Source organism: Leucopleurus acutus (assembly GCF_964270905.1).
Source record: "Leucopleurus acutus genome assembly, chromosome: 3".
Taxonomy (NCBI): domain Eukaryota; kingdom Metazoa; phylum Chordata; class Mammalia; order Artiodactyla; family Delphinidae; genus Leucopleurus; species Leucopleurus acutus.
In genome coordinates this window covers 13,690,816-13,715,667 of record NC_139145.1, presented here as the reverse complement: position 1 = coordinate 13,715,667, position 24,852 = coordinate 13,690,816, and the positions used below count along the sequence as shown (strand labels likewise).

General features: G+C 47.2%; 1 protein-coding gene across 1 annotated transcript; it reads right to left on the bottom strand.

Annotated features, from left to right (window-relative positions):
- PGLYRP2 (peptidoglycan recognition protein 2) lies at positions 1–4,723 on the bottom strand. Its single transcript, XM_082836660.1, has 5 exons — positions 4,544–4,723; positions 2,343–3,425; positions 1,813–2,023; positions 908–1,205; positions 1–117 (listed from the first exon to the last, which is right to left on the bottom strand). The coding sequence occupies exons 1-5, from the start codon at positions 4,605–4,607 to the stop codon at positions 58–60; spliced, it is 1,716 nt and encodes a 571-aa protein (XP_082692786.1). The 5' UTR covers positions 4,608–4,723; the 3' UTR covers positions 1–57.
- Between the last annotated feature and the right edge of the window lie 20,129 nt (positions 4,724–24,852).

The window sequence follows — 24,852 nt, the reverse complement described above, 5'->3', positions numbered from 1 at the left end:
GTCTCTTTATTGGAGGTCTGTGGCTAGCAGGATCGTTGGAGGTGGCCTCCTACTGGATCACCTAGAGGTCCTCCTGGATCTTCTAGAGGCCCTCCTGGCAGTTCTTGGTTTCACGTTCTAAAAAAGACAAGGGAGTGTGAGGTTTGGCGGTGGGGTGGGTGAGGGGTCGTGGGGCTGAGTCTACCTTCCTCATGGTGGCACCCTAGATGGTAAGAGGACAGGGGCCCAAAGTGAGGGGGCAGGTACAATGCCAACGGCAGGCCAGCCAAATGAAACGGAGTGGTAGCTTGAAGGTACAGCTAGATAGCACAGGAATGTTATAGAGGTGTTTTTGTGATCATGATCAGAGGTTGGGGTGCAGTCATCAGGCTGAGGTTGTGCTGACTGGGCCTGGATTGCTCCAGCGTAAGAGTTGTCGTCAAGGGTCAGGAAGGCTGGGGCTAGCAAGCATCCTCAGGAGAGGATTGTCTCTCTGAGACTCTGAGATTGTCTGAGCAGAGGATTGCAATACTAGGTTAGGGGCTGGACAGAAGCTGTGCAGGTAAAAGGGTTTTCTGTAGAGGGTCACAGTCTGGGTCAGTGTTGTGTGGATGGGTGGGGGCGGGGCTTTGGGTAGGGGGCAAGGATGAGGGCAAGTTTGGGTGGCTGGGATGAGGTTGTGCAGACAGAGTGGCAGGGTGGGTAGGCTATATTGCAAGCAGAATGACTGGAGTCTGAGTCTAGATTGCCTGAACAGACGAGCTGCAAGGGGGTTCAGGGTCCTGACTGAGGCTGTGTGGGCACAGGGTTACAGGAAGGAGTGAGGGGCCTGCTGAGGTTAGGCAAGCAGGCAGGGATCAGGGGCCGTGCTGAGCTTGTGTGGACAGATGGGCCTCAGGCCGAGGTAGTGCAGGCGTCGGGGACTCACCTTGTCGAAGTGCGGCCAGGTGCGCAGCTGGTTGAAGAGCCCGTCGCCCGGGCAGTCAGTGCGCACGAGCTGGCGGTGGCCGAGCAGCGCGTAGTCTGGCCGCAGGAAGCCGGCGCGCACAGCGCAGCGCGGGAGCTCGTCGCGCACCGCGCGCAGCGCGGCCTCTGTGGGCCGCTCCGCAGTGTAGTTGCCTATCAAGGCCACGCCGAAGCCGCGGGAGTTGTGACCGAGTGTGTGCGCACCCACCCAGTGCCAGCCGCGGCCCTCGTACACGTAGCCGTCTGAGCCCACCACGAAACTGCGAGGAGAGAAGGAAGCATGCACCACTTGGCGTGAGGCCCCGTCTCTCATCTGGCCCTCTACCCCAGTTTCCGCACCTGTGCCAAGGGCCGCCGCCACCCCAAGTCCCGCCCGGTCGCGCTGACTCTACGCCGTCCAGCCGTGTCCCACTCCCCGACCTAACGCCACCCCAGAAACCGTCCCGTTTCTCTGGATCTACCCCCAACATTGGCCTCATCTCTTTCTACCCAGCTCCCTCCCCATTGTCTCAAGTCCAACTCCTGCCCAATTCAGAGCCCTTTTCTGTCTTAGGTCATATCCCATCACTGCCCCGTCCCAGACTCAGCCGCTACCACAGGTCCTGCTCCTCTCCCAAGTCCGGACTCCTTTCCTAGTTCCCACCCCAAACTCAGGAATCCACTGTTGAGCTATTTCTGCTCCATGTTAAGGCCCGGATCCTAGTCTAGGCCGCTCCCCTCTCCACACTGGCTCCACCCACCCTAAACTCCTTGCCAGCTTGGCTCAGGTCCAAACCCCGCCCCCCTCAGTCAGGCTCTGCGCCCCCAGGCTCTACACTGCACCACCACTTGGTCCGCCCTGCCAGCGACTTGCAGGTTGCCGCCCACCTGTAGCCTATGTCGTCCCAGCCGCGAGTATACTGGTGGAAGCGCTGCATAGAGCGCATGTCGGCGGCGCAGCGCTCAAAGTCCGTGCAGGGTGACGCGGGCACGTATGTGTGGTGTACATACAAGAACCCGAGCGGCAGCTGCAGTGGCTTCGGGCGGCCCTGGTACGGGGCCGCGACCCAGCGGCAACGTGGGTGGATGGCTGGACACCCTGAGAGGAAGAGAGTCCAGCACCGGAGTAAGCAAGCGTTTCTCTGCCTGCCGCCTCCTCCCACACTAAGAGCGCATATAAGGATCATCCCTTCAGTCTCTTCCCAGATTTGGGGACAGTTCAGTCTCACACCACACTGGCCCCCATTGGGATCTAACTTAACTAAATCTAACAGCATCCTAGTCCTGTTGGCCTCCCAGCCAAAGCCCTTATTTCCCCCTCTGGAATCCCCCAGTCCTAGATCCTCCTGACCTGTGGGGCACTGAGAATGTCTGTATATATGAGAAGGAGCATTACAGGGGGTGGGGGCCCTTCTCACCTAGGAAGGCCTCAGTGAACTCCTTGGTAGCATGGGTGGCCACCTGTGCCAGCTGTTCTTGGCTCATACCCTGAAGTTGAGGGTGTGCTGGCTCCAGCCTCTGCAGCAGGATGAGGGCCCCCCATACCTGCTGGGTCAGAATGGGAGTTGGAGTCAGAGCAGCTCCGTTCTGCCGTCGGAAGTTGCTGCGAAATCCTGGGTCTCCTGCTACCCCGGCTCCGTAGTACTGGCTCAGCAGGTGGCTGAGGGGTGGCCGGGGCTCAGGGGACCGGCTCAGGTAGTCTCCAAGGAGGGCCCCATCCAGGGCACCATTGAGGAAGGCTGTGGTGAGGGTTGATGCTTCAGCGTCCAGGAGCGTGAAGGTCCGGGGAAGAGAGAGCTGGTCCCAGCAACCGTCGGTTCCCAGTGAATGGCTCCAGGTCTGAGGGCCCTGGAGGAAGTTCAGGCCCAGGTCTCTGGCCAGGGTGACCACTAGGAGGCTGTCCACAGTGGTTGGGAACTTGGCTTTGGTATCTGCTGAGGAGGCTTGGACATCTGGAGAGGTGACTTGGACATCTAGATTTGTGGCTCTAACATTTGGAGACACAGCTCCGACATCTGCCCAGGTGACATCTGAAGAGGTATCCCTGAGTCCTGGGGAGGTGGCTCTTACATCAGGAACCGTGGCTCCAAAGTCAGGAAAGGTGACGCCAGCGTCCGGAGGGGTGCCCGTGCTGTCTAAGGGCAGGTTTACGACCCTGTTCCCCTGCAGCCCTGCCTCCAGCCCTGCCAGAAGAGGCTCCACAGCCACGGTTGAGCCATCGGATGCCAGCACCACCCCGCATTCCTTCCCGTCCCACACACCATGTCTCGCCACCTCCATGGTCAGGTCTTGAAGCTCTGGGCTCAGTGAAGGAGGATCCAGCATGGTGGTCTTGAGACTCTGCTCCTCCAGCAAGAAGTGTTGGAGAGGGTTGTGGGCACAAGAGTCCTGGGCTGACAGCAGCCATGAAGAGGCAGTGTGGCCAGCCTCGGTGGCTGGTGCCTTCTGCTCGAGCTCAGCCAGTGCCTGGATGACAGAGTCCATGAGCAGGGGCAGGGTCGCTGAAGGAGGAGGGATGGTATTAGCCCAGCAGCCCAGCACCACCTGTTACTGAGCCTCCCCCTGCCGTTTCTACATCTTCTCAATGCCCCCTGCCTTCGTTGGACAATCTTATGATGTCTGACATTGTCCTTGTGTAGGTGAGGAAACTGAGGCACAGACAACAAGTTAAGGAGCTTAGACTATCAGCGAGCACTGGGGAGCCATGGCAGGTTCATGAGCAGGGGAGATACATGGCCAGGTTGGAATTCTGATTGCTCGTTTGAGTGCTGTGTGGAGAATAGATTTTGGGGGGACCAGAGTAGAGAAGGGGAGAGAGTTTGGAGGTAAACAATGAAGGTGGCTGAAGCCAGGATGGTGACGCTGTGATGGACAAGAGTGGGCAGATTCTCCAGATATTTTGAGGGAAAGATGGACCGTTTTTCATGATGGATTGGGGTTTGGGGAATTTTAGAGGGAAAGGTGTCTCAAAGGATGTCCAGGGGAGGGTGGGCCTGTGCCTTGTGGGAGAAATGTCTATGGCTGAACTTGGAACTTAGAAGTCTGGGACTCAGAGCTGGGGTGGGTTGTTGAATAATTAAACCTTTACTATGTACCAGGTACCATTCTAGGTGACTTATATAACAACCCATTTAATCTTCACAAGGACCCTATGAACGTGGAGAGGTTAAATTATCTACCTAAGATCACATAGCTAGGAAGTGGCAGAGGCAGGATTTGAACACAGGAAGTCTTAATCCTTACACTCTGCTGACTGCTGGAATTCAGGTTCTTCTCCAGACAGTTCACTCAGTGATTCCTCTCTAACTTTGTTCTTCTTTCTGCCTAAAATGTCCTTTCCTGCTTCACCACCAAGTAAAATTCTTCTTCCTGTCCTAGATCTATGTCCCCTCCTGCAGGAAGCCTTCCTGATTTTTGCTCTTTTGGCCCCAGTTTCTTCCCCCAGCCCTTGCCCTGATCCTATGGGGCTGGGAGCATCTGTGTTCCCAGACTGGAGGTTCCTTGAGACTGGGGCCTCCTGGATCTAGCCTCACCCTGTACAGGGCTGGACACAGAGGGGCAGCAGTATACTTCTGCTGAAATAAGAGTCCTGGCCTCAGGCCTCTGCCTTTTGACCTACCTGTGCCTGGCTCCGGCTGCAGCAGCAATCCGTACAGGATCCATAGGATAGCCTGGACCACCATTGTGGGCTTCCAGTTTCCAGGGGAAGTATCCAGTTTACCTCAGTGGAGACTTTGGCAGAGCTGGAAGGAGACAAGCATGGAGAACTGAGAGTGCCTTTGGCTACTGTCAAAGTCCAGCGGTGAATGACACGGCTGCCACTTGCAGAGCTGTGGGCGGGAGGCAGTGGTGGCGTGGGTACAGAGTGCCCTGGCTCAACGTCATCTGGGTCTCAGGGGCTTCCCCCGTCCTATCCTGTTCCTCCCAGGGTGAGGTCAATGGTCAGTAAGCCAAGCGCATTGCAGGAGTGGCCTGGAAACTAGGTAGTTCAGATTCCAGCAAACTCTGCCCATTCCCCAGGAGAGGTAAACTGAGGCTAATGCAGCAATCCACCCTTCCTACGGTGATCGTTCTGTAGCTGCTTCTGGCCACCAGAGGGGACTCTCAGGTGCCTGCCCGACTGGTAAGACTGGCTGTGATGAGGGTGAGGAGAGAAGGAGAGGCCTGAACTCGGCGCTGCCTCTGCTTTCTTTGATGCCAGCACTTTAGCCTCAGGCAGAGGATGAGTGCAGGGGCCGAGGATTGTTTTTGTTGAAGTAGCGTAGGGGGACCTGAAGATGTCATCTCTCATCTCATTCCAGCTCCTGATCCCAAGCTACCCGAGGTAGCTGAGAGCAGGAATTGGGCTGGGGTGTTTGGGACCCTGGCTTTGTCCCCGGAGCGGACTTCTGGGCTCACCTGGGTTGGCAGTGAGGGGTCCTCCCTCTTCCTCTGGTGCCTGTGGCCAAGTCCTGCTGAAGAGAGCCCTCCTCCTCTTTATCCAGCATCAGGTGGGATGGGCTCATCATGGCTGGGGCTGCCGTGTAAATTACTTCACTGTTGGCCTCCCATCTCGAAACTAGCCTGGGGAATTTCCAGGAGACCCACCGGGCTGGGCACTCAGCACAGGGCGGGCCTTGGGCGGGCCTGGGAGTGCCCAGGCTAAGCCAGGCCTGGGATTCCCCAGGGGACCTACTTAGATATTGAGTGTCCTCTTTCTGGGCACTCAGCATGGCCTAGCACAAAGCTGGACACACAGTAGGGGCTCACAGAGTTAGATGCTAAGAGAGGAGGATGAATAGAGGCTGCTCCCCAGGAGATTCTGAGGAAATCTCCTCCTCCATGTCCCAGTTTCTGAGGATTTGGGGTCAGGGGCTCTGCCTGATAGAACCACGTGGAAGATGTGGGCTGTGTGTCCATCCGGTGCAGGACTAGCGTGAGGAGAGTGAGGGTGTAAAATTTAAGGTGGTGCCGAAAATCTCAGCATCAAGATAAATAATATTCTAGCACAATGCTTTAAAAGACTAAAAGAAATGCAGAAAAAAATCCATGATGAACCAAATATCAACATTTTAATAAAGACAGGGTCAGGGGCAGTGCTGTGCTTAGACATCTTGGAGCCAGAAGTGAAAGGAAAAATCAGGAATTCTGATCCTGTCTTTGTGCCTCCCTTGCCTTAACTTCATCCAGGCCCTACATCCACCAGGGGGTAGCCCCCAGGATGTTGCGGGGTAACTGTCACATGAGATCCTCACCTAATGTCTGCTTGGTCTGGGAATGACCCTGATGTGGCATCATGGACCTTGGGTTTGTCCCTCTGATTCTCCCACTGATTGTGGCTGTGGAGAGACCCTTACAATTTTATTTAACTGCCAATTTATGCTCATTTTACCCAGCAGGAGGGTGAGCTCAGAGATGTTAAGTAACTTGTGCAAGGTCACATAGCTAGAACCTGGGGAAGACTCCAAGCCCAGTGCATGTTTTCACTATCCTGTGGCTAGGTCAGGGTCAGAGTAATTATGACTCTTCATGCTGGGCAAGTGTTTGCAGACTGGCTACAGAGCAACTTCACACCCAGTAATTCTTGGGCCAGCCAGATGGGCAGCCTTGATACCCGTTTAAAGCCTGAAGTTTGTGGTAGGAGCTGGGTTGTATTGGAGTCAGGGACATGTCATGGCCAGCCAACATTTCCCTCAGGGTCTATCTGGGATTTGTGACCTTCTTGGGTAGGACCCTTCCTTCAGGAAGGCTCCTTGATTACCCCTGGCTCCCCACTTCTCCCATTCTGGCTCCCTAGCCCAGGATTCCTACCTTTGACCCAGATCTGTCCATACAAGGTCTAGAGTTTCTCTGTCTGGTTCCATGTCCCCCAGACTAGGAGATGTTGAATTCTCTTGGGATGTCCAGAAATGCCCACCACAGGTCAGGGACCAGATGGGTAGCAGGGAGTGACTGTTGAGTACACCATAGACCTGATTGAGGATGTGGGGTCAATTTGAGGTTAGGCTCTGAAACACACACATGCAGACACCCACACACCAACGCACCTGGTCTTGGCTGGGCCTGGGAGGCAGCACAAAGGCTGGGATTCCCATGATGAGTCATTTCCCGCCCCTGCTTCCCTCCCACTTCATGAGGCCCACTGCCAGGATATGCCAAGGCCCCTCCAGGCTGCAGACAGACCAGGGGTCTCATAAGAGTACCCAGGGCCTGGGGTCATCTCTAATGGAGGTAGCATTGGCACAGAGAGACAGAACCCTGGGCTTTGGATCTGAAGTGAACCTGGGATCGAGGCCAGAGGCCAGAGGAAAAGGAACTTGGGGCGGGGCAGGGCTGGGCTTGGGGCCAAGATCAGAGTTAATAACATTCATTTTGGTAACAGTAATGATAATAATAATGAAGACCCTGGTAATAATAATAAAAACTTGTGTGCAGGTCTCTGAGATAAGATTTTATATGCCTACATTTTTTTTAAATTTAATTTTTTAAATTGAAATATAGTTGATTTACAATGTCGTGCCAATCTCTGCTGTACAGCAAAGTGACTCAGTTATACACATAGAGACATTCTTTTTTTTTTTTTTGACCACACCTTATGGCATGTGGGGTCCTATTTCCCTGACCAGGGATTGAACCTGTGCACCCTGCAGTGGTAGTGTGGAGTCTTAACCACTGGAATGCCAGGGAAGTCCTGAGACGTTCTTTTTTAAAATATTCTTTTCCATTATGATTTATCACAGGATACTGAATATAGTTCCCAGTGCTATACAGTAGGACCTTGTTTATTCATCCTATATATAACAGTTTACATTTGCTAATCCCAAACTCCCAGTCCTTCCCTCCCCCACCCCCATTCCCCTTGGCAACCTCAAGTCTGTTCCCTATGTCTGTGAGTCTGTTTTTGTTTTGTAGATAGGTTATTTGTGCCATATTTTAGATGCCACATATAAGTGATATCATATGGTATTTGTCTTTCTCTGACTTACTTCACTTAGTATGATAATCTCTAGTCATATCCATGTTGCTGCAAATGGATTATTTCATTCCTTTTTATGACTGAGTAGTATTCCATTGTATATATGTACCACTTCTTCTTTATCAGTTCATCTGTCGATGGACATTTAGGTTGTTTCCATGTTTTGTATATGCCTACATTTTAAAATTCAGCTCTGGGTTTTGTGAAGAGATGTAATATTCCATTGTATATATGTGCCACATTGAAGAGATGTTTTAAAGCAAGACTGGGCAAACCACAGCCTATGGATTGACTATCTGTTTTGTAAACAATATTTTTTGTTTTTTTTTCAAGGTGAAATTCACCTAACATAAAGTGATGTTTTTATTATTTTTTAATTTTTTCACACCTTTATTGGAGTATAATTGCTTTACAATGTTGTGTTAGTTTCTGCTGTACAACGAAATGAATCAGCTATATGTATACATATATCCCCATATCCCCTCCCTCTTGAGCCTCCCTCCCACCCTCCCTATCCCACCCCTCTAGGTGGTCACAAAGCACCGAGCTGATCTCCCTGTGCTATGCAGCAGCTTCCCACTAGCTAACTATTTGACATTTGGTAGTGTATATATGTCAATGCTACTCTCTCACTTCCTCCCAGCTTCCCCTTCCCACACTGTGTCCTCAAGTCCATTCTCTACATCTGCGTCTTTATTCCTGCCCTATCACTAGGTTCACCAGTACCGCTTTTTTAAATTCCATATATATGCGTTAGCATACGGTATTTGTTTTTCTCTTTCTGACTTATTTCACTCTGTATGACAGATTCTAGGTCCATCCACTTCACTACAAATAACTCAGTTTCATTCTTTTTTTTTTTTGCAGTACGTGGGCCTCTCACTGCTGTGGCCTCTCCTGTTGCGGAGCACAGGCTCCAGACGCGCAGGCTCAGCGGCCATGGCTCACGGGCCCAGCTGCTCCATGACATGTGGGATCTTCCCGGACCGGGGCACAAATCCGTGTCCCCTGCATTGGCAGGCGGACTCTCAACCACTACGCCACCAGGGAAGCCCAGTTTCATTCTTTTTTATGGCTGAGTAATATTCCATTGTATATATGTGCCACATAGAAGAGATGTTTTAAAGCAAAACTGGGCAAACCACAGCCTATGGATTGACTATCTGTTTTGTAAACAGTTTTTTTTTTTCAAGGTGAAATCCACCTAACATAAAGTGAACCATTTAAAAGTGTACAATTCTGTGGCATTTAGTACATTTACGATTTTGTACGACCATCACCTATATCTAATCTAGTTCCAAAATTTTCATCACCCCAAAATAAAACCCTGTACCCATTAAGCAGTTACTTTCTGTCATCTACCAGCCCCTGGCAATTGCCAGTCTGCTTTCTGTCTCTGTGGATTTACCTATTCTGGTCATTTCATATAAATGGAATCAAACAATATGTGACTTTCTGTGTCTGGCTTTATTTTCATTGAGCATAAAGTTTTCAAGTTTCATTCATATTGTAGCGTGAATCAATGCATTTTATTATGAATCATTCCTTTATATGGCTGAATAATAGTCCATTCTATGGATGTAGCACAGTTTGTTTATGTAAAATGAAAGTTTATCGGAACACATCCTCTCCCATTTGTTTACATACTGTCTATGATTATTTTCATGCTCTACTGGCAGAGTTGAGTCATTGTGATGGAGACCATTTGTCTTGATAAGTTGAAAATACTTACTCTGTGCATCCCCCACCTCCAGCTTTATTGAGATATGATTGACATATAACATTGTATAAGTTTAAGGTGTGCAACGTGATGATTTGTTATATGAATGTATTGCAAAATGATTACCACAATAAGGGTAGTTAACACATCCATCGCCTTACTTCACATATTTATTTTTTTTGTGTCTGTGGTGAGAACTTTAAGGTGTACTCCCTTAGCAACTTTGAAGTATACAAAATTGTTGACTATAGTCACCATGCTGTATGATAGGTTCTCAGAACTTATTTATCTTATAACTAGAAGTCTGTACCCTTTGACCAACATCTCCCCATTTCCCCCATCCCCAGCCCTTGGCAACCACCATTCTACTCTGCTTCTATATGTTTATTTCTTTTTCTTTTTTAAATTCCACATGTAAGCGAGACCATACAGTATTTGTCTTTCTCTGCCTGACTTATTTTACATAGCATAATGCCATCAACTTCCATTCAGGTTGTTGCGAATGGCAGGACTTCCTTATTTTTTAATGGCTGAATTGTATATTTATTTATATTTATATCTATCTATCTATCCATATCACCTTTTCTTTATCCATTGAGAGGCACTTAGGTTGTTTCCCTGTCTTGGCTATTGTAAATAATGCATCAATGAACATGGGGTGCAGATACCTTTCTGGGTAGTGGTTTCATTTCATTTGGATTCTTGTGGCCGTTAAATAAAGTTTGCTGACCCCTGCTGAGCCGTCCCACCCAGATTCCTATTCTCACACTGTTTCTTACTAGCTAGAGAGAGAGCCTTAGTCTTGAGCCCTCATTTTGTCCATCTCTGAAATGGGATAATAGTACCAAACTCATAGGGTTTTTGTGAGAGTTAAACAAGGAGATACATGCAAAATGTTTAGGACCATGCCAGCGTGTGGAAAGCATTCAATAAGCAGAGTCATTTCTGCTCATCCACCTGACTGCCCCAGCCTCCCCAGCAGAGGGTCAGCCCACAGGATAATCTGTTACGGTCAGACTCCATGTCCTGGATGAGTCCAGACTCACAGTCATTTATTATTTCTGCATCTGGGGTACTAGTCCAAGTCAAGTCTTCCCTACTGGCCCCAGTCCCCCACAATACATACATATCATCTCAGAATAACATAACAACAGTACCTTAAACAATGTGATTGTTGAAAATCCATTTAAGGCTTTTTTTTCTGGTTTTTTTTTTTGTCTTTTGGGTATATCCCATTGGGAACGCGCCATCAAATTATTGTCCCATAATTGTCTCTTGAAATAGTTTCATTTTGTAGTTTTGCCCCTAACCTGAAGCTTTTGATTTTTAGGAAATTTCTTTTGGAGGACAGAAAGTTTTTATTTTTTTTAAAACCGTAACAACAATAAAAAAAACACCTCATGATAAGATTGTGCATTATAATTATGTGACTAGAAAAAATGTGGGATTAGAAAACATCTCAAATAACAGGATTTATATTATTATAATAACTGTTATTATTATTGAAAAATTCACCTCACTATTCCACCACCCCCATTTAAAAATATCTCTGAATATTGTACTATAACAAATGCAACTTAGACTAACTGGGTCATTCAAATAAGGTAATGCCACTTTACCTTTTTTTATTGGGGTTAAATATACATAACATAGATTTTACAGTTTTAACCGTTTTTAAGTGTACAGTTCAGTGGCATTAAGTACATTCACATTGTTGTACAACCATCACCACCACATCTATCTCCAGAAATTTTTCATCTTCCCCAACTGAAATTCTGTCCTCATTAAACACTAACTCCCCATTCCAGTTTCCCCCAGCCCTTGGCACTCACCATTCTATTTTCTTTCCCTATGAATTTGACTGCTCTAGGGACCTCATATAAGTGGAATCATATAATATTTGTCTTTTGTGACGGGCTTATTTCACTTAGCAAAGTGTCTTTAAGGTTCATCACTGTTGTAGCATGTGCCACCATTTCCTTCCATTTTAAGGCTGAATAATATTCCATTGTATGGATATACTACACTTGGTTTATCCATTCATCTGTTGATGGACATTTGGGTTGTTTCCACTTATGACTATTGTGAATAGTTCTGCTATGAACATGGGTGTACAAATATCTATTTAAGTTCCTGCTTTCACTTCTTTTGAGTATACACCTAGACGTGGAATTGCTGGGTCATGTGGTAATTGTATGTTTACTTTTTTGAGGAACTCCCATACTGTTTTCCATAGTGGCTGCACCATTTTACATTCTACCAACAGTGCACAGGGTTCCAAGTTCTCCACATCCTCACCAACATTTGTTCTTTTCTTTTTTTTTTTTTTGCGTAAGCGGGCCTCTCACTGCTGTGACCTCTCCCGTTGCGGAGCACAGGCTCCGAACGCGCAGGGTCAGTGGCCATGGCTCACGGGCCCAGCCGCTCCGCGGCATGTGGGATCTTCCCGGACCGGGGTACGAAACCGTGTCTCCTGCATCGGCAGGTAGACTCTCAACCACTGCGCCACCAGGGAAGCCCTGTTATTTTCTTTTTTTATATTAGTTATCTTAATGGGTGTGAAGTGAGGAAATTATTTATTAAATCTAATATTATTTTAGAATTATGTAAATACTTAAATGGTTCCAAAGTCAAATCTACAGAATAAGATATATAGAGAGACATCTAGCTTCTATTCCAGTACCCTCCATCATGTTCTTTCCCTTCCTCTCAGATAGCAATTTACAATTTTTTTCATGGTTTACTCTCTCTCTCCCTCTCTCTCTCTCCATATATATATACATATATATATATACACACACATATATGTGTATATATATATATGTATATAGATAGATAGATAGATAGATAGATTCCATTTTGCTGTTTTTCCATTTAGCACTGCTTCCTGGAGATCTTTCCACACTGATATACGGAGCTCTTCCTCATTCCTTTTTACAGCTACATAGTACTCCATCATGTGGCTGTGCCACAATTTGTTTATTCGACCATGCCCTACTGTTGGACATACGGACATTTCCAGTCTTTTGACAGTTTAAATGGTGCTGCTATGAATAACCTTGTTCATTCATCTTTTCTTATTTTTGCAAGAAAACCATTGGGATATATTCCTCTAAGTGGATAAATACCTATATAATTTTGCCATATATTTACTAATTTCCCCTCTCCAGGGCTCATATTACTTTGCATTTTCCCTAGTAAAGTATGTGAGTGTGTAAAGTACAAACTTTTTCATTCAACCCAGTGGACTCCTATACATACTTCAAAACCCATCCCCAGTATCCAGGAAGACTTCCCTTCTCCTCAGGCTTTCTCTTCTTGCCTTTCCCAGCTCCAGAGTCCTTTCTCTGGTTCAGCCCTGACACCAAGAGTCTGTGAGTGTTTATGTCAAACTCCATACTCTCCAGACTAGGAGCTCCTTGAGTGCTGGCTCCAGGGATGAGTCTTCTTGGGGCATTCAGCCCAGGACTGGGAACAGAGAGGTGACAATAACAAAGGTTTTCTGCCTGGACAAAGGACAGCCCCTTAGCTCTGGGTCTCCCTGGCTTGGTTCTCCTGGGCCAGAGGAAAAGAACCAGGTCAAGCTAGCCAATATCCTGTGTTCTTCTGTTTGCCTTCTTGCTGAGTCACCTGTGCTTCCAGGGTCAAGATCTCACTGTGGGTATCTATCACCTGCATGGCTCCCAGGCAGAGGAGTGCAAACTGCTTGAGGTCAGAGAGACCCCAGGTCCAATTCAGACTTCCCCACTCCCTGGGTGGAGCACCTCCTCTCTCTGTGCCTTGAGTTTTCTATCTCTAAAATGGGAATAATAATGTATCTATCTTATGCTTGTAGCAAATGTATGGGTGATATGAAATCACATCAACCTGCTTCCCACCATTTATATCTAATTTATTTATTATTGAGGTGAAATTCATGTACCATAATATTAATCATTTCAAAGTGAACAATTCAGTGGTATTTAGTACATTCACAATCTTGTATAACTATCATCTCTATCTAGTTCCAAAACGTTTTCATCACCCCAGACGGAAACCTCATACTGATTAAGTAATCACTCCCCGTTTCCTCTTCCTCGCTCCTTCCCAGCCTCTGGCAACCACCAATCTGCTTCCTGTCTCTAAGAATTACCTACTCTGGACATTTTATATAAATGGAATCATACAGTATGTGACCTTTTGTGTCTGGCTTCTTTCACTCAGCATAATGCTTTTTGAGTTTCATCCACGTTGTAGCGTGTGTCAGGGTTTCATTCCTTTTTATGGCTGAGTAATATTCTAATCTATAGATATTTGATATTTTGTTTATCCAGTCATCATTTGATGGGCATTTTGGTTGTTTCCACTTTTGGCTACTGTGAATAGTGCTGTTAGGAACATGCCTGCACATGCACTTGTTTGAGTACAGTTTTCAATTCTTTGGGGTCTATATCTAGGAGTGGAATTGCTGGGTCATGGGGTAACTCTACTTTTAACTTTTTGAGAAATCACCAAACCCCACCATTTATTTTTACACATTTGATATCTCTAATGCCTCCCAAAGCCAGTGAAGAGAGAATTCTAAGTCCCCATTTTGCAGCCAAGGAAACTGAGGCTGGGAGAGGTGGTGTCACACCATCCTGAGGTTAATAACCATAGGATAGTTCCCATCTGCTTAGTGGCCACTGGGAGCCAGACACTTCCTAAGGAGGGTCTTTGGTTTGGACCCCCATAGCCTCACCATCCCTGGAATCTGACAGATCTAGTTTAACTCCCAACTTGGGCAAGTTATACTCTGAACCTCCATCTCTCTTTATAATCTGAGTCCCAACCTTAATGTGAAAAATGAGTGTGGTAATGTAGGCAGACAATGGAGCACGTATGAAGCCTTTGATTTACAGATGAGTCACGCAAAAAAGTGGTCGACTCAGGCTCAAAGGGGTGAAGTAACTTGCCAAAAGTCACATAGCAATTGGTGGCTAGATCCAGCCTGCAAGCATTTTTGAGGTTTCCTGAAGTTTAACCCCTTTGGAAGCTAGTGAGGTGAGGTCCATAAGGCAGGTCCTCTTGTGGGGAGGCGTTTGCTGCTGTGTTGCTTTGTTCTTTGGGGAGCTGACCTTTGACAACACAGAATCTTGCTGAATCAGCCTAGGATGGCCTGCGGTCAAGAACAACAACAGATTCCCTGGCAGAGGTCAACTTTGCCGCAAACTGTTCACTCCCTTCCTGCTCTACAGTTTATATCAGCACAGCTGAAAGCAGGGTGACTTCTGGGCCCCCAAACAGGCATGGACCAGGCACCTCCTGGCCTCTAGGCATTGGCTCCTGCAGGTCCCTCTGCCTTGAGGCACCCACCCTGCTTCCCTCTCATTTCTGCCTTGCATACACTAGAATCTTCACAATTGACTTCTTCCCCCACCTCTGATCTCCTCTCCTAGTGCGTTTCCTGCTCCAGCCCACTGGCCTCTTGCTCCGTGAGGATGCCACCCTCACTCAGTCCCAGGGCATTTGCACTTGCTGTTCACTTTGCTTGGAACAGTCTACTTCATATCTTCCTATCATTCAGGGATCATTCAAACATAACTTCCTCCTAGAGGCCTAGCTCTGACCACCTTATCTAAACTAGGTTCCCAGTCCTTCCCTGAGAGAACATCCTATTTACTAAGATTCTTACCAGACATTATCTTATTCATTTGTTTAATTACTGCTGCCTTCCCCACTTGGATGGAAACTCCAGGAGGGCAGGGACCTGTCCTGCTCAGCGCTGCATCCTCAGGGCTGAGACCAGTGCCTGGCACACAGCATTCAGGTGTTCAATAAACATCTGTCAACTGAGTGACCACTTGGCTCTTCATTATAAATATGAATTTTCTTTCCTCCTAAATTGGATGATGAGTGTGAAGGCTTTTTTTCACACTGGGCATCCAAGTCCCAGAACTCTCAGATGGGTCACAGGAATTAATATCCTGACTCTGTTTTCACCACCAGGCAGTGTTACCTTGGGCAAGTCACTGGCCCTCTGTGGGGCTCCAATTTGTAAAACAAAGTCCTTAATCCCCTTTTTTTGTCAAAATCTGGTGAAAGCTGTCGCTCTCAGTCTCCACTGAAAAAATGAATTCATGATTTGGTACTTGATATTAAGGGATTTAATGATTTCCCCCAAAGTCCAATTCTGGGTTTCCTCTCCAGATAATCAGTATTAAAATTGATTTGTTCATGGACTCAGTTGGTCAGCAGTTATTCAAATGGCAGCAATAGTCTATGCCCAGTCTCATGCTGGGAGATTCTGGGGTCCCAAAAGACCTAGTCCCAGGCTAGCTGGGAGGGTCCACAGTGGGAGCTTGAGTACAGCATGGGAGAGGAGCACAGAAAGGCTCCTGGAGGAAGGGCTGCTGCAGCTGGGTTTTGAAGGATGAATAGGAGTTTGTCTGGCAGGAAAGGGTATTCTAGTAGAGGCAACAGCTTTTGGGGATTTGAGGGAGAGAGGAGAAATATTAACACATATGTATACAACATATAAGGGAGAATCTACTTTTCAGGTTGGAGTCTCGGGACCACCCCAACAGGGAAGGAGATGACTGTCCTCGTTTTACAGTAGAGAAGAATGAGACACAGAGATGCTAAGAAGAGCACTCCAGTCCACAGAGCTGGCAACTGGCAGAGCCAGGCCTACTGCGGGCTTCACCTAAAGGGGCATTCTTATTGATTGAGGGACAAGAAGGTTGTTTCTGACAGGCTGAGGTGGGGAGGGGGCGGGCTGAGCCAGATTAGCTGAGGGACAGGAAGGTGGAAGTAATTGGTTAGGTGGAGAGACAGGAAGAGTCTAATTGGCTGAGAAGTAGGATATGGGAGTCTGACTGGTTGAGGATTAGGTGAGTAGCTTAATTAGCCAAGGGGCAGGAAGGTGGAGTCTGGTTGTCTGAGAAGCAGGAGAGTGTCTGATTGGCTGAAGAGAGGGAGGGCAGAGTCTGACTGGCTGAGGGCTAGGAGTGAGGGGGGGAAGGGGGCGGAGTCTAATTGGATGAGAAACAGGAGATTGGAGTTTGTTCAGCTGAGGGATAGGAGAGCATTTAATTGTCTAAGGTGTGGGAGGAGAGAGTCTGATTGACTTAAGGGAGGTAGAATGAAGTATCCGCGGATGTCAGTGGTATCGTTTACCCTCTATTTCACATATACTGTGTCCCTGGGCCCTGATGCAGGGAGGTGGAAATTAATCCTCCCGGAACTATGGGGAAATGGAGACAGGTGTTTGCAGAGGAAGGGTGGGGGCTGGGTCACACTAGACAAAGGCCAGAAAGGACACCTTGTTCTTTACTGCTCATTTCGCCTTCTCCACAGTAACTAGGTCACTAAGATTCTGCCCAGGTGGGAGATGAGTCACCCCTGAGAGGGAACAGAATTCTAGGCAGAAGGAACAGCAGTGCAAAGGCTTTGAGTTGGGAGAGATGGCCTTGGTTGGTTTGGAAAAAATGGTCTCAAGTGGCTGGCTACTGTGAATAATGCTGGTATAAGCATCTGTGTTCATGTATGTGTTTGAGTCCCTGTTTTCAGGTTTTTTGGGTATATACTTAGGAGTGGAAATTAGAGAGTTCATATGGTAATTCTATTCCTCAAAAAAGGAACCACCATTGGGATTGACATATATACACTAATATGTAAAAAATGGATAACTAATGAGAACCTGCTGTACAAAAAAAAAAAAAAGGAATCACCACACTGTTTTTCCATGGTGGCTGTACCATTTTACATCCCCATCAAGAGTATATGAGGGGAGGGGCTTCCCTGGTGGCGCAGTGGTTGAGAGTCCGCCTGCCGATGCAGGGGACACGGGTTCGTGCCCCGGTCCGGGAAGATCCCACATGCCGCGGAGCTGCTGGGCCCGTGAGCCATGGTCACTGGGCCTGCGCGTCCGGAGCCTGTGCTCCGCAACAGTGAGAGGCCCGCGTACTGCAAAAAAAAAAAAAAAAAAAAAAGAGTATATGAGGGAATTTCTCTTCTTTTCATCTCTGCCCCTTAAAGTCTGCTGTGAGTACCAGACGGCTTCACAGGCGAATTCTATCAAAATTTAGAGAAGAGCTAACACCTATCCTTCTCAAACTCTTCCAAAATATAGCAGAGGGAGGAACCCTCCCAAACTCATTCTACGAGGCCACCATCACCCTGATACCAAAACCAGACAAAGATGTCACAAAAAAAGAAAACTACAGGCCAATATCACTGATGAACATAGATGCAAAATCCTCCACAAAATACTAGGAAACAGAATCCAACAGCACATTAAAAGGATCCTACACCATGATCAAGTGGGATTTATTCCATGAATGCAAGGATTCTTCAATATACGCAAATCAATCAACGTGCTACACCATATTAATAAATTGAAGGAGAAAAACCATATGATCATCTCAATAGATGCAGAGAAAGCTTTTGACAAAATTCAACACTCATTTGTGATAAAAACCCTCCAGAAAGTAGGCATAGAGGGAACTTTCCTCAAAATAATAAAGGCCATATATGACTAACCCACAGCCAACATCGTCCTCAATGGTGAAAAACTGAAACCATTTCCACTAAGATCAGGAACAAGACAAGGTTGCCCACTCTCACCACTCTTATTCAACATAGTTTTGGAAGTTTTAACCACAGCAATCAGAGAAGAAAAAGAAATAAAAGGAATCCAAACCGGAAAAGAAGTAGTAAAGCTGTCACTGTTTGCAGATGACATGATACTATACATAGAGAATCCTAAAGATGCTACCAGAAAACTACTAGAGCTAATCAATGAATTTGGTAAAGTAGCAGGATACACAATTAATGACAGAAATCTCTTGAATTCCTACACACTAATGATGAAAAATCTGAAAGAGAAATTAAGGAAACACTCCCATTTACCATTGCAACAAAACGAATAAAATACCTAGGAATAAACCTACCTAAGGAGACGAAAGACCTGTATGCAGAAAACTGACACTGATGAAAGAAATTAAAGATGATATGCACAGATGGAGAGATACACAATGTTCTTGGATTGGAAGAATCAACATTGTGAAAATGACTATACTACCCAAAGCAATCTACAGATTCAATGCAATCCCTATCAAACTACCAATAGCATTTTTCACAGAACTACAACAAAATATTTCACAATTTGTATGGAAACCCAAAAGACCCTGAATAGCCAAAGCAATCTTGAGAAAGAAAAACGGAGCTGGAGGAATCAGGCTCCTGGACTTCCGACAATACTATAAAGCTACAGTAATCAAGACAGTATGGTACTGGCACAAAAACAGAAAGATAGATCAATGGAACAGGATAGAAAGCCCAGAGATAAACCCATGCATATATGGTCACCTTATCTTTGATAAAGGAAGCAAGAATATACAATGGAGAAAAGACAGCCTCTTCAATAAGTGGTGCTGGGAAAACTGGACGGCTACATGTAAAAGAATGAGATTAGAACACTCCCTAACACCATACACAAAAATAAACTCAGAATGGATTAAAGACCTAAATGTAAGGCCAGACACTATCAAACTCCTAGAGGAAAACATAGGCAGAACACTCTATGACATAAATCACAGCAAGATCCTTTTTGACCCACCTCCTAGAGAAATGGAAATAAAAACAAAAATAAACAAATGGGACCTAATGAAACTTCAAAGCTTTTGCACAGCAAAGGAAACCATAAACAAGACCAAAAGACAACCCTCAGAATGGGAGAAAATATTTGCACATGAAGCAACTGACAAAGGATTCATCTCTACAATATACAAGCAGCTCATACAGTTCAATATCAAAAAAGCAAACAACTCAATCCAAAAATGGGCAGAAGACTTAAACAGACATTTCTCCAAAGAAGATGTACAGATGGCCAAGAAACACATGAAAAGCTGCTCAACATTACTAATATTAGAGAAATGCAAATCAAAACTACAGTGAGGTGTCACCTCACACCAGTTAGAATGGCCATCACCAGAAAATCTACAAACAACAAATGCTGGAGAGGGTGTGGAGAAAAGGGAACCCTCTTGCACTGTTGGTTGGAATGTAAATTGATACAGCCACCATGGAGAAGAGTATGGAGGTTCCTTAAAAAACTAAAAATAGGACTACCATACGACCCAGCACTCCCACTATATACCCTGAGAAAACCATAATTCAAAAAGAGTCGTATACCACATTGTTCATTGCAGCTTTACTTACAATTGGCAGGACATGGAAGCAACCTAAGTGTCCATCGACAGATGAATGGATAAAGAAGATGTGGCACATATATACAATGGAATATTACTCAGCCACAAAAAGAAATGAAATTGAGTTATTTATAGTGAGGTGGATGGACATAGAGTCTGTCATACAGAGTGAAGTAAGTCAAAGGAGAAAAACAAATACCGTATGCTAACACATATATATGGAATCCAAAAAAAAAAAAAAGGTTCTGAAGAACCTAGGGGCAGGACAGGAATAGAGACGCAGATGTAGAGAATGGACTTGAGGACATGGGGAGGGGGAAGGGTAAGCTGAGACGAAGTGAGAGAGTGGCATGGACATATATACACTACCAAATGTAAAACAGATAGCTAGTGGGAAGCAGCCGCATAGCACAGGGAGATCAGCTCAGTGCTTTGTGACCACCTAGAGGGGTGGGATAGGGAGGATGTCCCTCTCCACGCCCATGCAAGTGGGAGGAGATATAGGGATATATGTACATGTATAGCTGATTCAGTTTGTTATACAGCAGAAGCTAGCATGCCATTGTAAAGCAATTATACTCCAATAAAGATGTTAAAAAAAAAAGTCTTATGTGAGCTTCTGGAGCCCCAGGAAAAGCCCTTCCCAGCACCCATGCCATGCTCCACCTTTACCCACTTCCAGATGTCTTTTTGGTACCATCTCCCTGGTCTGGCCACTGCCTCCATTTCCTCCCCTCCCACTCTGACCTTAGTCTATTGAGCCAGGCTAAAGACTCTGGTGAATTGGTAACCACACAGTTCTGTCTCTTGCTACGGCCTGAGCTCCATGACCTCTGGCACAGCTGATGGAACTTATTACCATGCTTCCTCAGCCCCCCAGATGTGACCCATCTCCACCTCCAGACCCATGCCTCTGCCTGTCCTCTTTCTAAGTGCAGTTGTGATCAACACTTCTGCTTTCCCATCCTCTTCTCAGTCCAACTCCTGGAATAACATCACTGACTCACTCTGCTGGCATCCACTGTCTTCCCAGTACAGGTGACTCACAGATGCACTTCTCCTGATGGGCCTAGCTGCCTCCTGGGTGTCTCCCTGAATGGCCCACAGGCCTTTTAGACTCCAGGTAACCCAGAGTTTCTCAACTGTGGCACTGCTGACATTTGTGGCTGGATCATTCTCTGTGGTGGAGGCTGTCCTGTGCATTGTAGGATGTTGAGCAACATTCCTGGCCTCCACCCAAAAGACCCCTGTAGCATCTCTCACTCCACAGTGTGACGATCAAAAGTATCTTGAGACATTGCCAAATGTCCTCTGAAGGGACGGTCTGCCCCAGCCGAGAACTGCTGGGATAGCCCAAATCAAACCACAAACTTGAAGTGCTGTCGTTTGTCCAGCCCATGCTCTGCGCCAAGCATGGGGCTGAGCGCACTGCAAACACCATCTCATCTTGTGGTCATCTCCCCCGTTTTATCTGTCAGGAATGGAGGCCTACAGGGGTCACATGACTTGCCCAAGGTCGCGTGGCCAGGAAGTGTTTCCCCAACCCCGGGCCCCTCAACTTGCTCCTCCTTCCTTTTCTCCATCTCTCTAAAGGCAGAGAAGCTGGGCTGACACCCTCTCTTCTCCTCCTCGGTTCTCTCGAAACCCACATCCAGCTAGTCACCCATGTGGACATTCTCCACAACCCTAAAAAATAAATAAGCTCCAATGTGCTTTAAAACAACCAACCGGGAATTCCCTGGTGGTCCAGTGGTGAGGACTCCGCGCTCTCACTGCTGAGGGCCTGGGTTCAATCCCTGGTCGGGGAAGTAAAATTCCACAAGCCAAAAAACAAGTCAACCAACAGGGGGCTTCTTCCCTGCTCAAGCACTGTCCATGGCTCCCCACTGCTCCCCAGGTCAACCCTCAGCCACTGGGATTGGCCTTCAAGGTCCTGCACCCCTCCAGCCTCTTTGTCTCTCACACCCCGAGGCCAGAGAAAGCCACCCGCCCAGCCACACCCTCTGGTTTCTCTGTGCTCGAGCCCTACTCCCTTTCCTGCACCTGTTGAAATCCAACCTCTCCCTGCCGTCCCAGCTCAGATGTCACATCCCTCATGTTGCCTTTCTTGGCCTCCCTTCTGCCTCCTCCAAAGCAGCAAAGTTTCAATTATTTGTATCTCCTCTTCTTCACCTTGAAACACTGTCCCCTCCCACCCTCACCACCTAGTGAGAACTTCATGAAAATGAAGGATGAAGAAATCATCCAAGTCTACCACCTGCTGGGGCAAAGCGGGGCATCTTACACTTGTTCTAGAATTCCCTGCTTCAAGTTTTGAGCCCTCTGCTTCTTGTTTTCTGGAATTTGTATTTTTCCAAAACTCAAAGTCAGAGATCTTCAGCCTCCTCCTCTGTCTTTATCTTAATCCAGACTGATCGTTTTTGATTCTGAAATTTCAGCCATTCACAATTACCTGTCACCACTTTTTGCCCTATGTACTTATTACCTTTCTATTACTTAATGAATAGTTTTCTCTCGGGGCTCTTCCTTTTAAGCCTTATTATTTTAAGCAAAATTTGTAATGCTATTATTATATCCATGAGACTGTAGATTTGATGTTCAGGCCAAATATATATTTTTCTTCTACATATCCAAACGAATCTCTCATTTAATATAACTACATAAACCAGAAAATGAATAGAAAATGTTCCTCCACGTGCCATATAAAATTACTGGGCTTGAGTTCGGGTTTTTTGTAGCAGAAGCCACCGGTTTTCCTTACTTGGCCCTGCAAAAAACCTTTCTCTGGTCTAAAATGAAATGAAATGAAATAAAATAACCAGGCTTAATAGCTAAAATAACCAGGCTTAATAGCTTAATAACCAGGCTTAATAGCTAAAATAACTTGTATCAGCCTCTGGGAACCAGCCAGAGCATTTTCTATAAGGTTCAGACTTGTAAAAATTCATTCATTCATTCAAAATGTATTCTTTTCTGTCTTTATTTAGGTATAATTGACAAATAAAAATTGTGTATATTCAAGATGTACAACATGATTCAACATTTATTCTTGTTATTCAGGTTTTAGCCAGTGACCTGATACCCAACCTCATACAGTAGAATCCCTTCTACCTCATGTCAAAACCCTTTGTTATATCCCTTCATTGATGGAAATATCTGTATCTATTTCCCCACTTGAATCTCAGTTCCATGAGGACAGGGATTTGGTCTGTTTTATTCTCTGCCATATTCCCAGCACCTAAAACAATGGTTGGAGCACAGTGGGCACTCCATTGTTGCACAGACTAATTCTGAGCCAATCACTGCCCAGCTCAGCACCAGCTGATCCTGGGAGGGGGCACTCTCAGGGAGACTGGCTGTGTTGGGTCTTCGTTGCTGCGCACGGGGTCTCTCTAGTTGCAGCGAGCAGGGGCTACTCTTTGTTGTGGTTCGTGGGCTTCTCACTGCGGTGGCTTCTTCTGTTGTGGAGAACAGGCTCTAGGTGTGCAGGCTTCAGTAGCTGTGGTGCGCGGGCTCAGTAGCTGCGGCTTGTGGGCTTAGTTGCTCTGCAGCATGTGGGATCTTCCTGGACCAGGGATCGAACCCGTGTCCCCTGCACTGGCAGGCGGATTCTTAACCACTGTGCCACCAGGGAAGTCCCTCTTGAACTTCTTTATGGTTTACGGCAGTTCTAACTCTGGAACTCATTGAGAGGGGAGTATTATCTTCTCAGAGCTTCAGGCTTCTCTAATTGACCTGGCCCTTGCCTGAACCTGGACAGTCATATCTCTCCTCAAGCCTGCATCCTGTGCCTCAGTTTTCCTAGATGGACCTGCACTAAAAGCTTGGGCCTCTGCTCTCCAGTGTTTTTCCTCCACGTTGATGGATATTTTTGGGCATCTGGTATGTGCAAGGTCGTTTGCTTGGTCCTGGGGAGACGGTGGGGAGCTGGGGGCCAGCTGTGAGCCCTCCCAACCTGTCTGCCCACTTGCCCAGATCAGCCGCCCACTCACCAACCAGGGAATGGTATCTGCCTCACATTAGGGGGCAGGGCTGACTCTGGGCACATCTGGAGGAGATGGGCTGGCCAAGAACCTCCTAGTTGGAGGGGTCAAGGTGGCTGGCAGGGGATGGGTGGGGTGGGAGGAGCAGAAAAAGTGTCTGTGGTGCATTTTTTTTTTTTTTTTTTTTGCAGTATGCGAGCCTCTCACTGCTGTGGCCTCTTCCGTTGCTGAGCACAGGCTCCGGACACGCAGGCCCAGTGGCCATGACTCACGGGCCCAGCCGCTCTGTGGCATGTGGGACCTTCCTGGACTGGGGCACGAACCCGTGTCTCCTGCATCGGCAGGCGGACTCTCAACCACTGCGTCAGCAGGGAAGCCCTGCTTTTTTTTTTTTTTAATATTTATTTACTTATTTCTTTAGGCTGCACTGGGTCTTAGCTGTAGTACACATGATATTAGTTGCTGCATGAGGGATCTTTAGTTGTGGCATGTGGACTTCTTAGTTGTGGCATGCATGCGGGGAGCCAGTTCCCCGACCAGGGATCGAACCCAGGCGCCCTGCATTGTGAGCACAGAGTCTTACCCACTGGACCACCAGGGAAGTCCCTGTGGTGCTTGTTGAAGCTGGAGGTCTTCCTGGAGGGAGAGGCTGGCTGCAGAGCTCCAGGCTGGTGCATTGGACCCAAGATCCAGAGGGAGCAGAAGGGCTGGCTCCCAAGGGTTGGTGGAGTCTGAAGATTTCTGGGGTCCCAGAGGAGGCTCTGGTGGCCCGTGGGGCACCAGGGATGCTGGCTTAGGGACCCCTGTCCCAGCTTGGGAGCAGGCCCTGAACTGGAGGCCCTGAGGGGTGCTGGTGTGGGAGGAGGGTACTAGAGAGTGGTCCAGAGGGGGATTTGGGTGCTAAAGGGAGTCAGGGTGGCAGGAACCCTGATGGTTGGGGCCTCTGGGTATCTTAAGTCTTTGTCTCTTTGCCTCTGTCTTTCTCTGTCTCTGTGTCTTTCTCTCCATCTCTCCACCTGTCACTCTCCAACTCATCCTCTGTTGTCTTTCCCTTTCTGTCCCTCTCCACGCCTCCATGTCTCTTGTATCTCGTTTTCT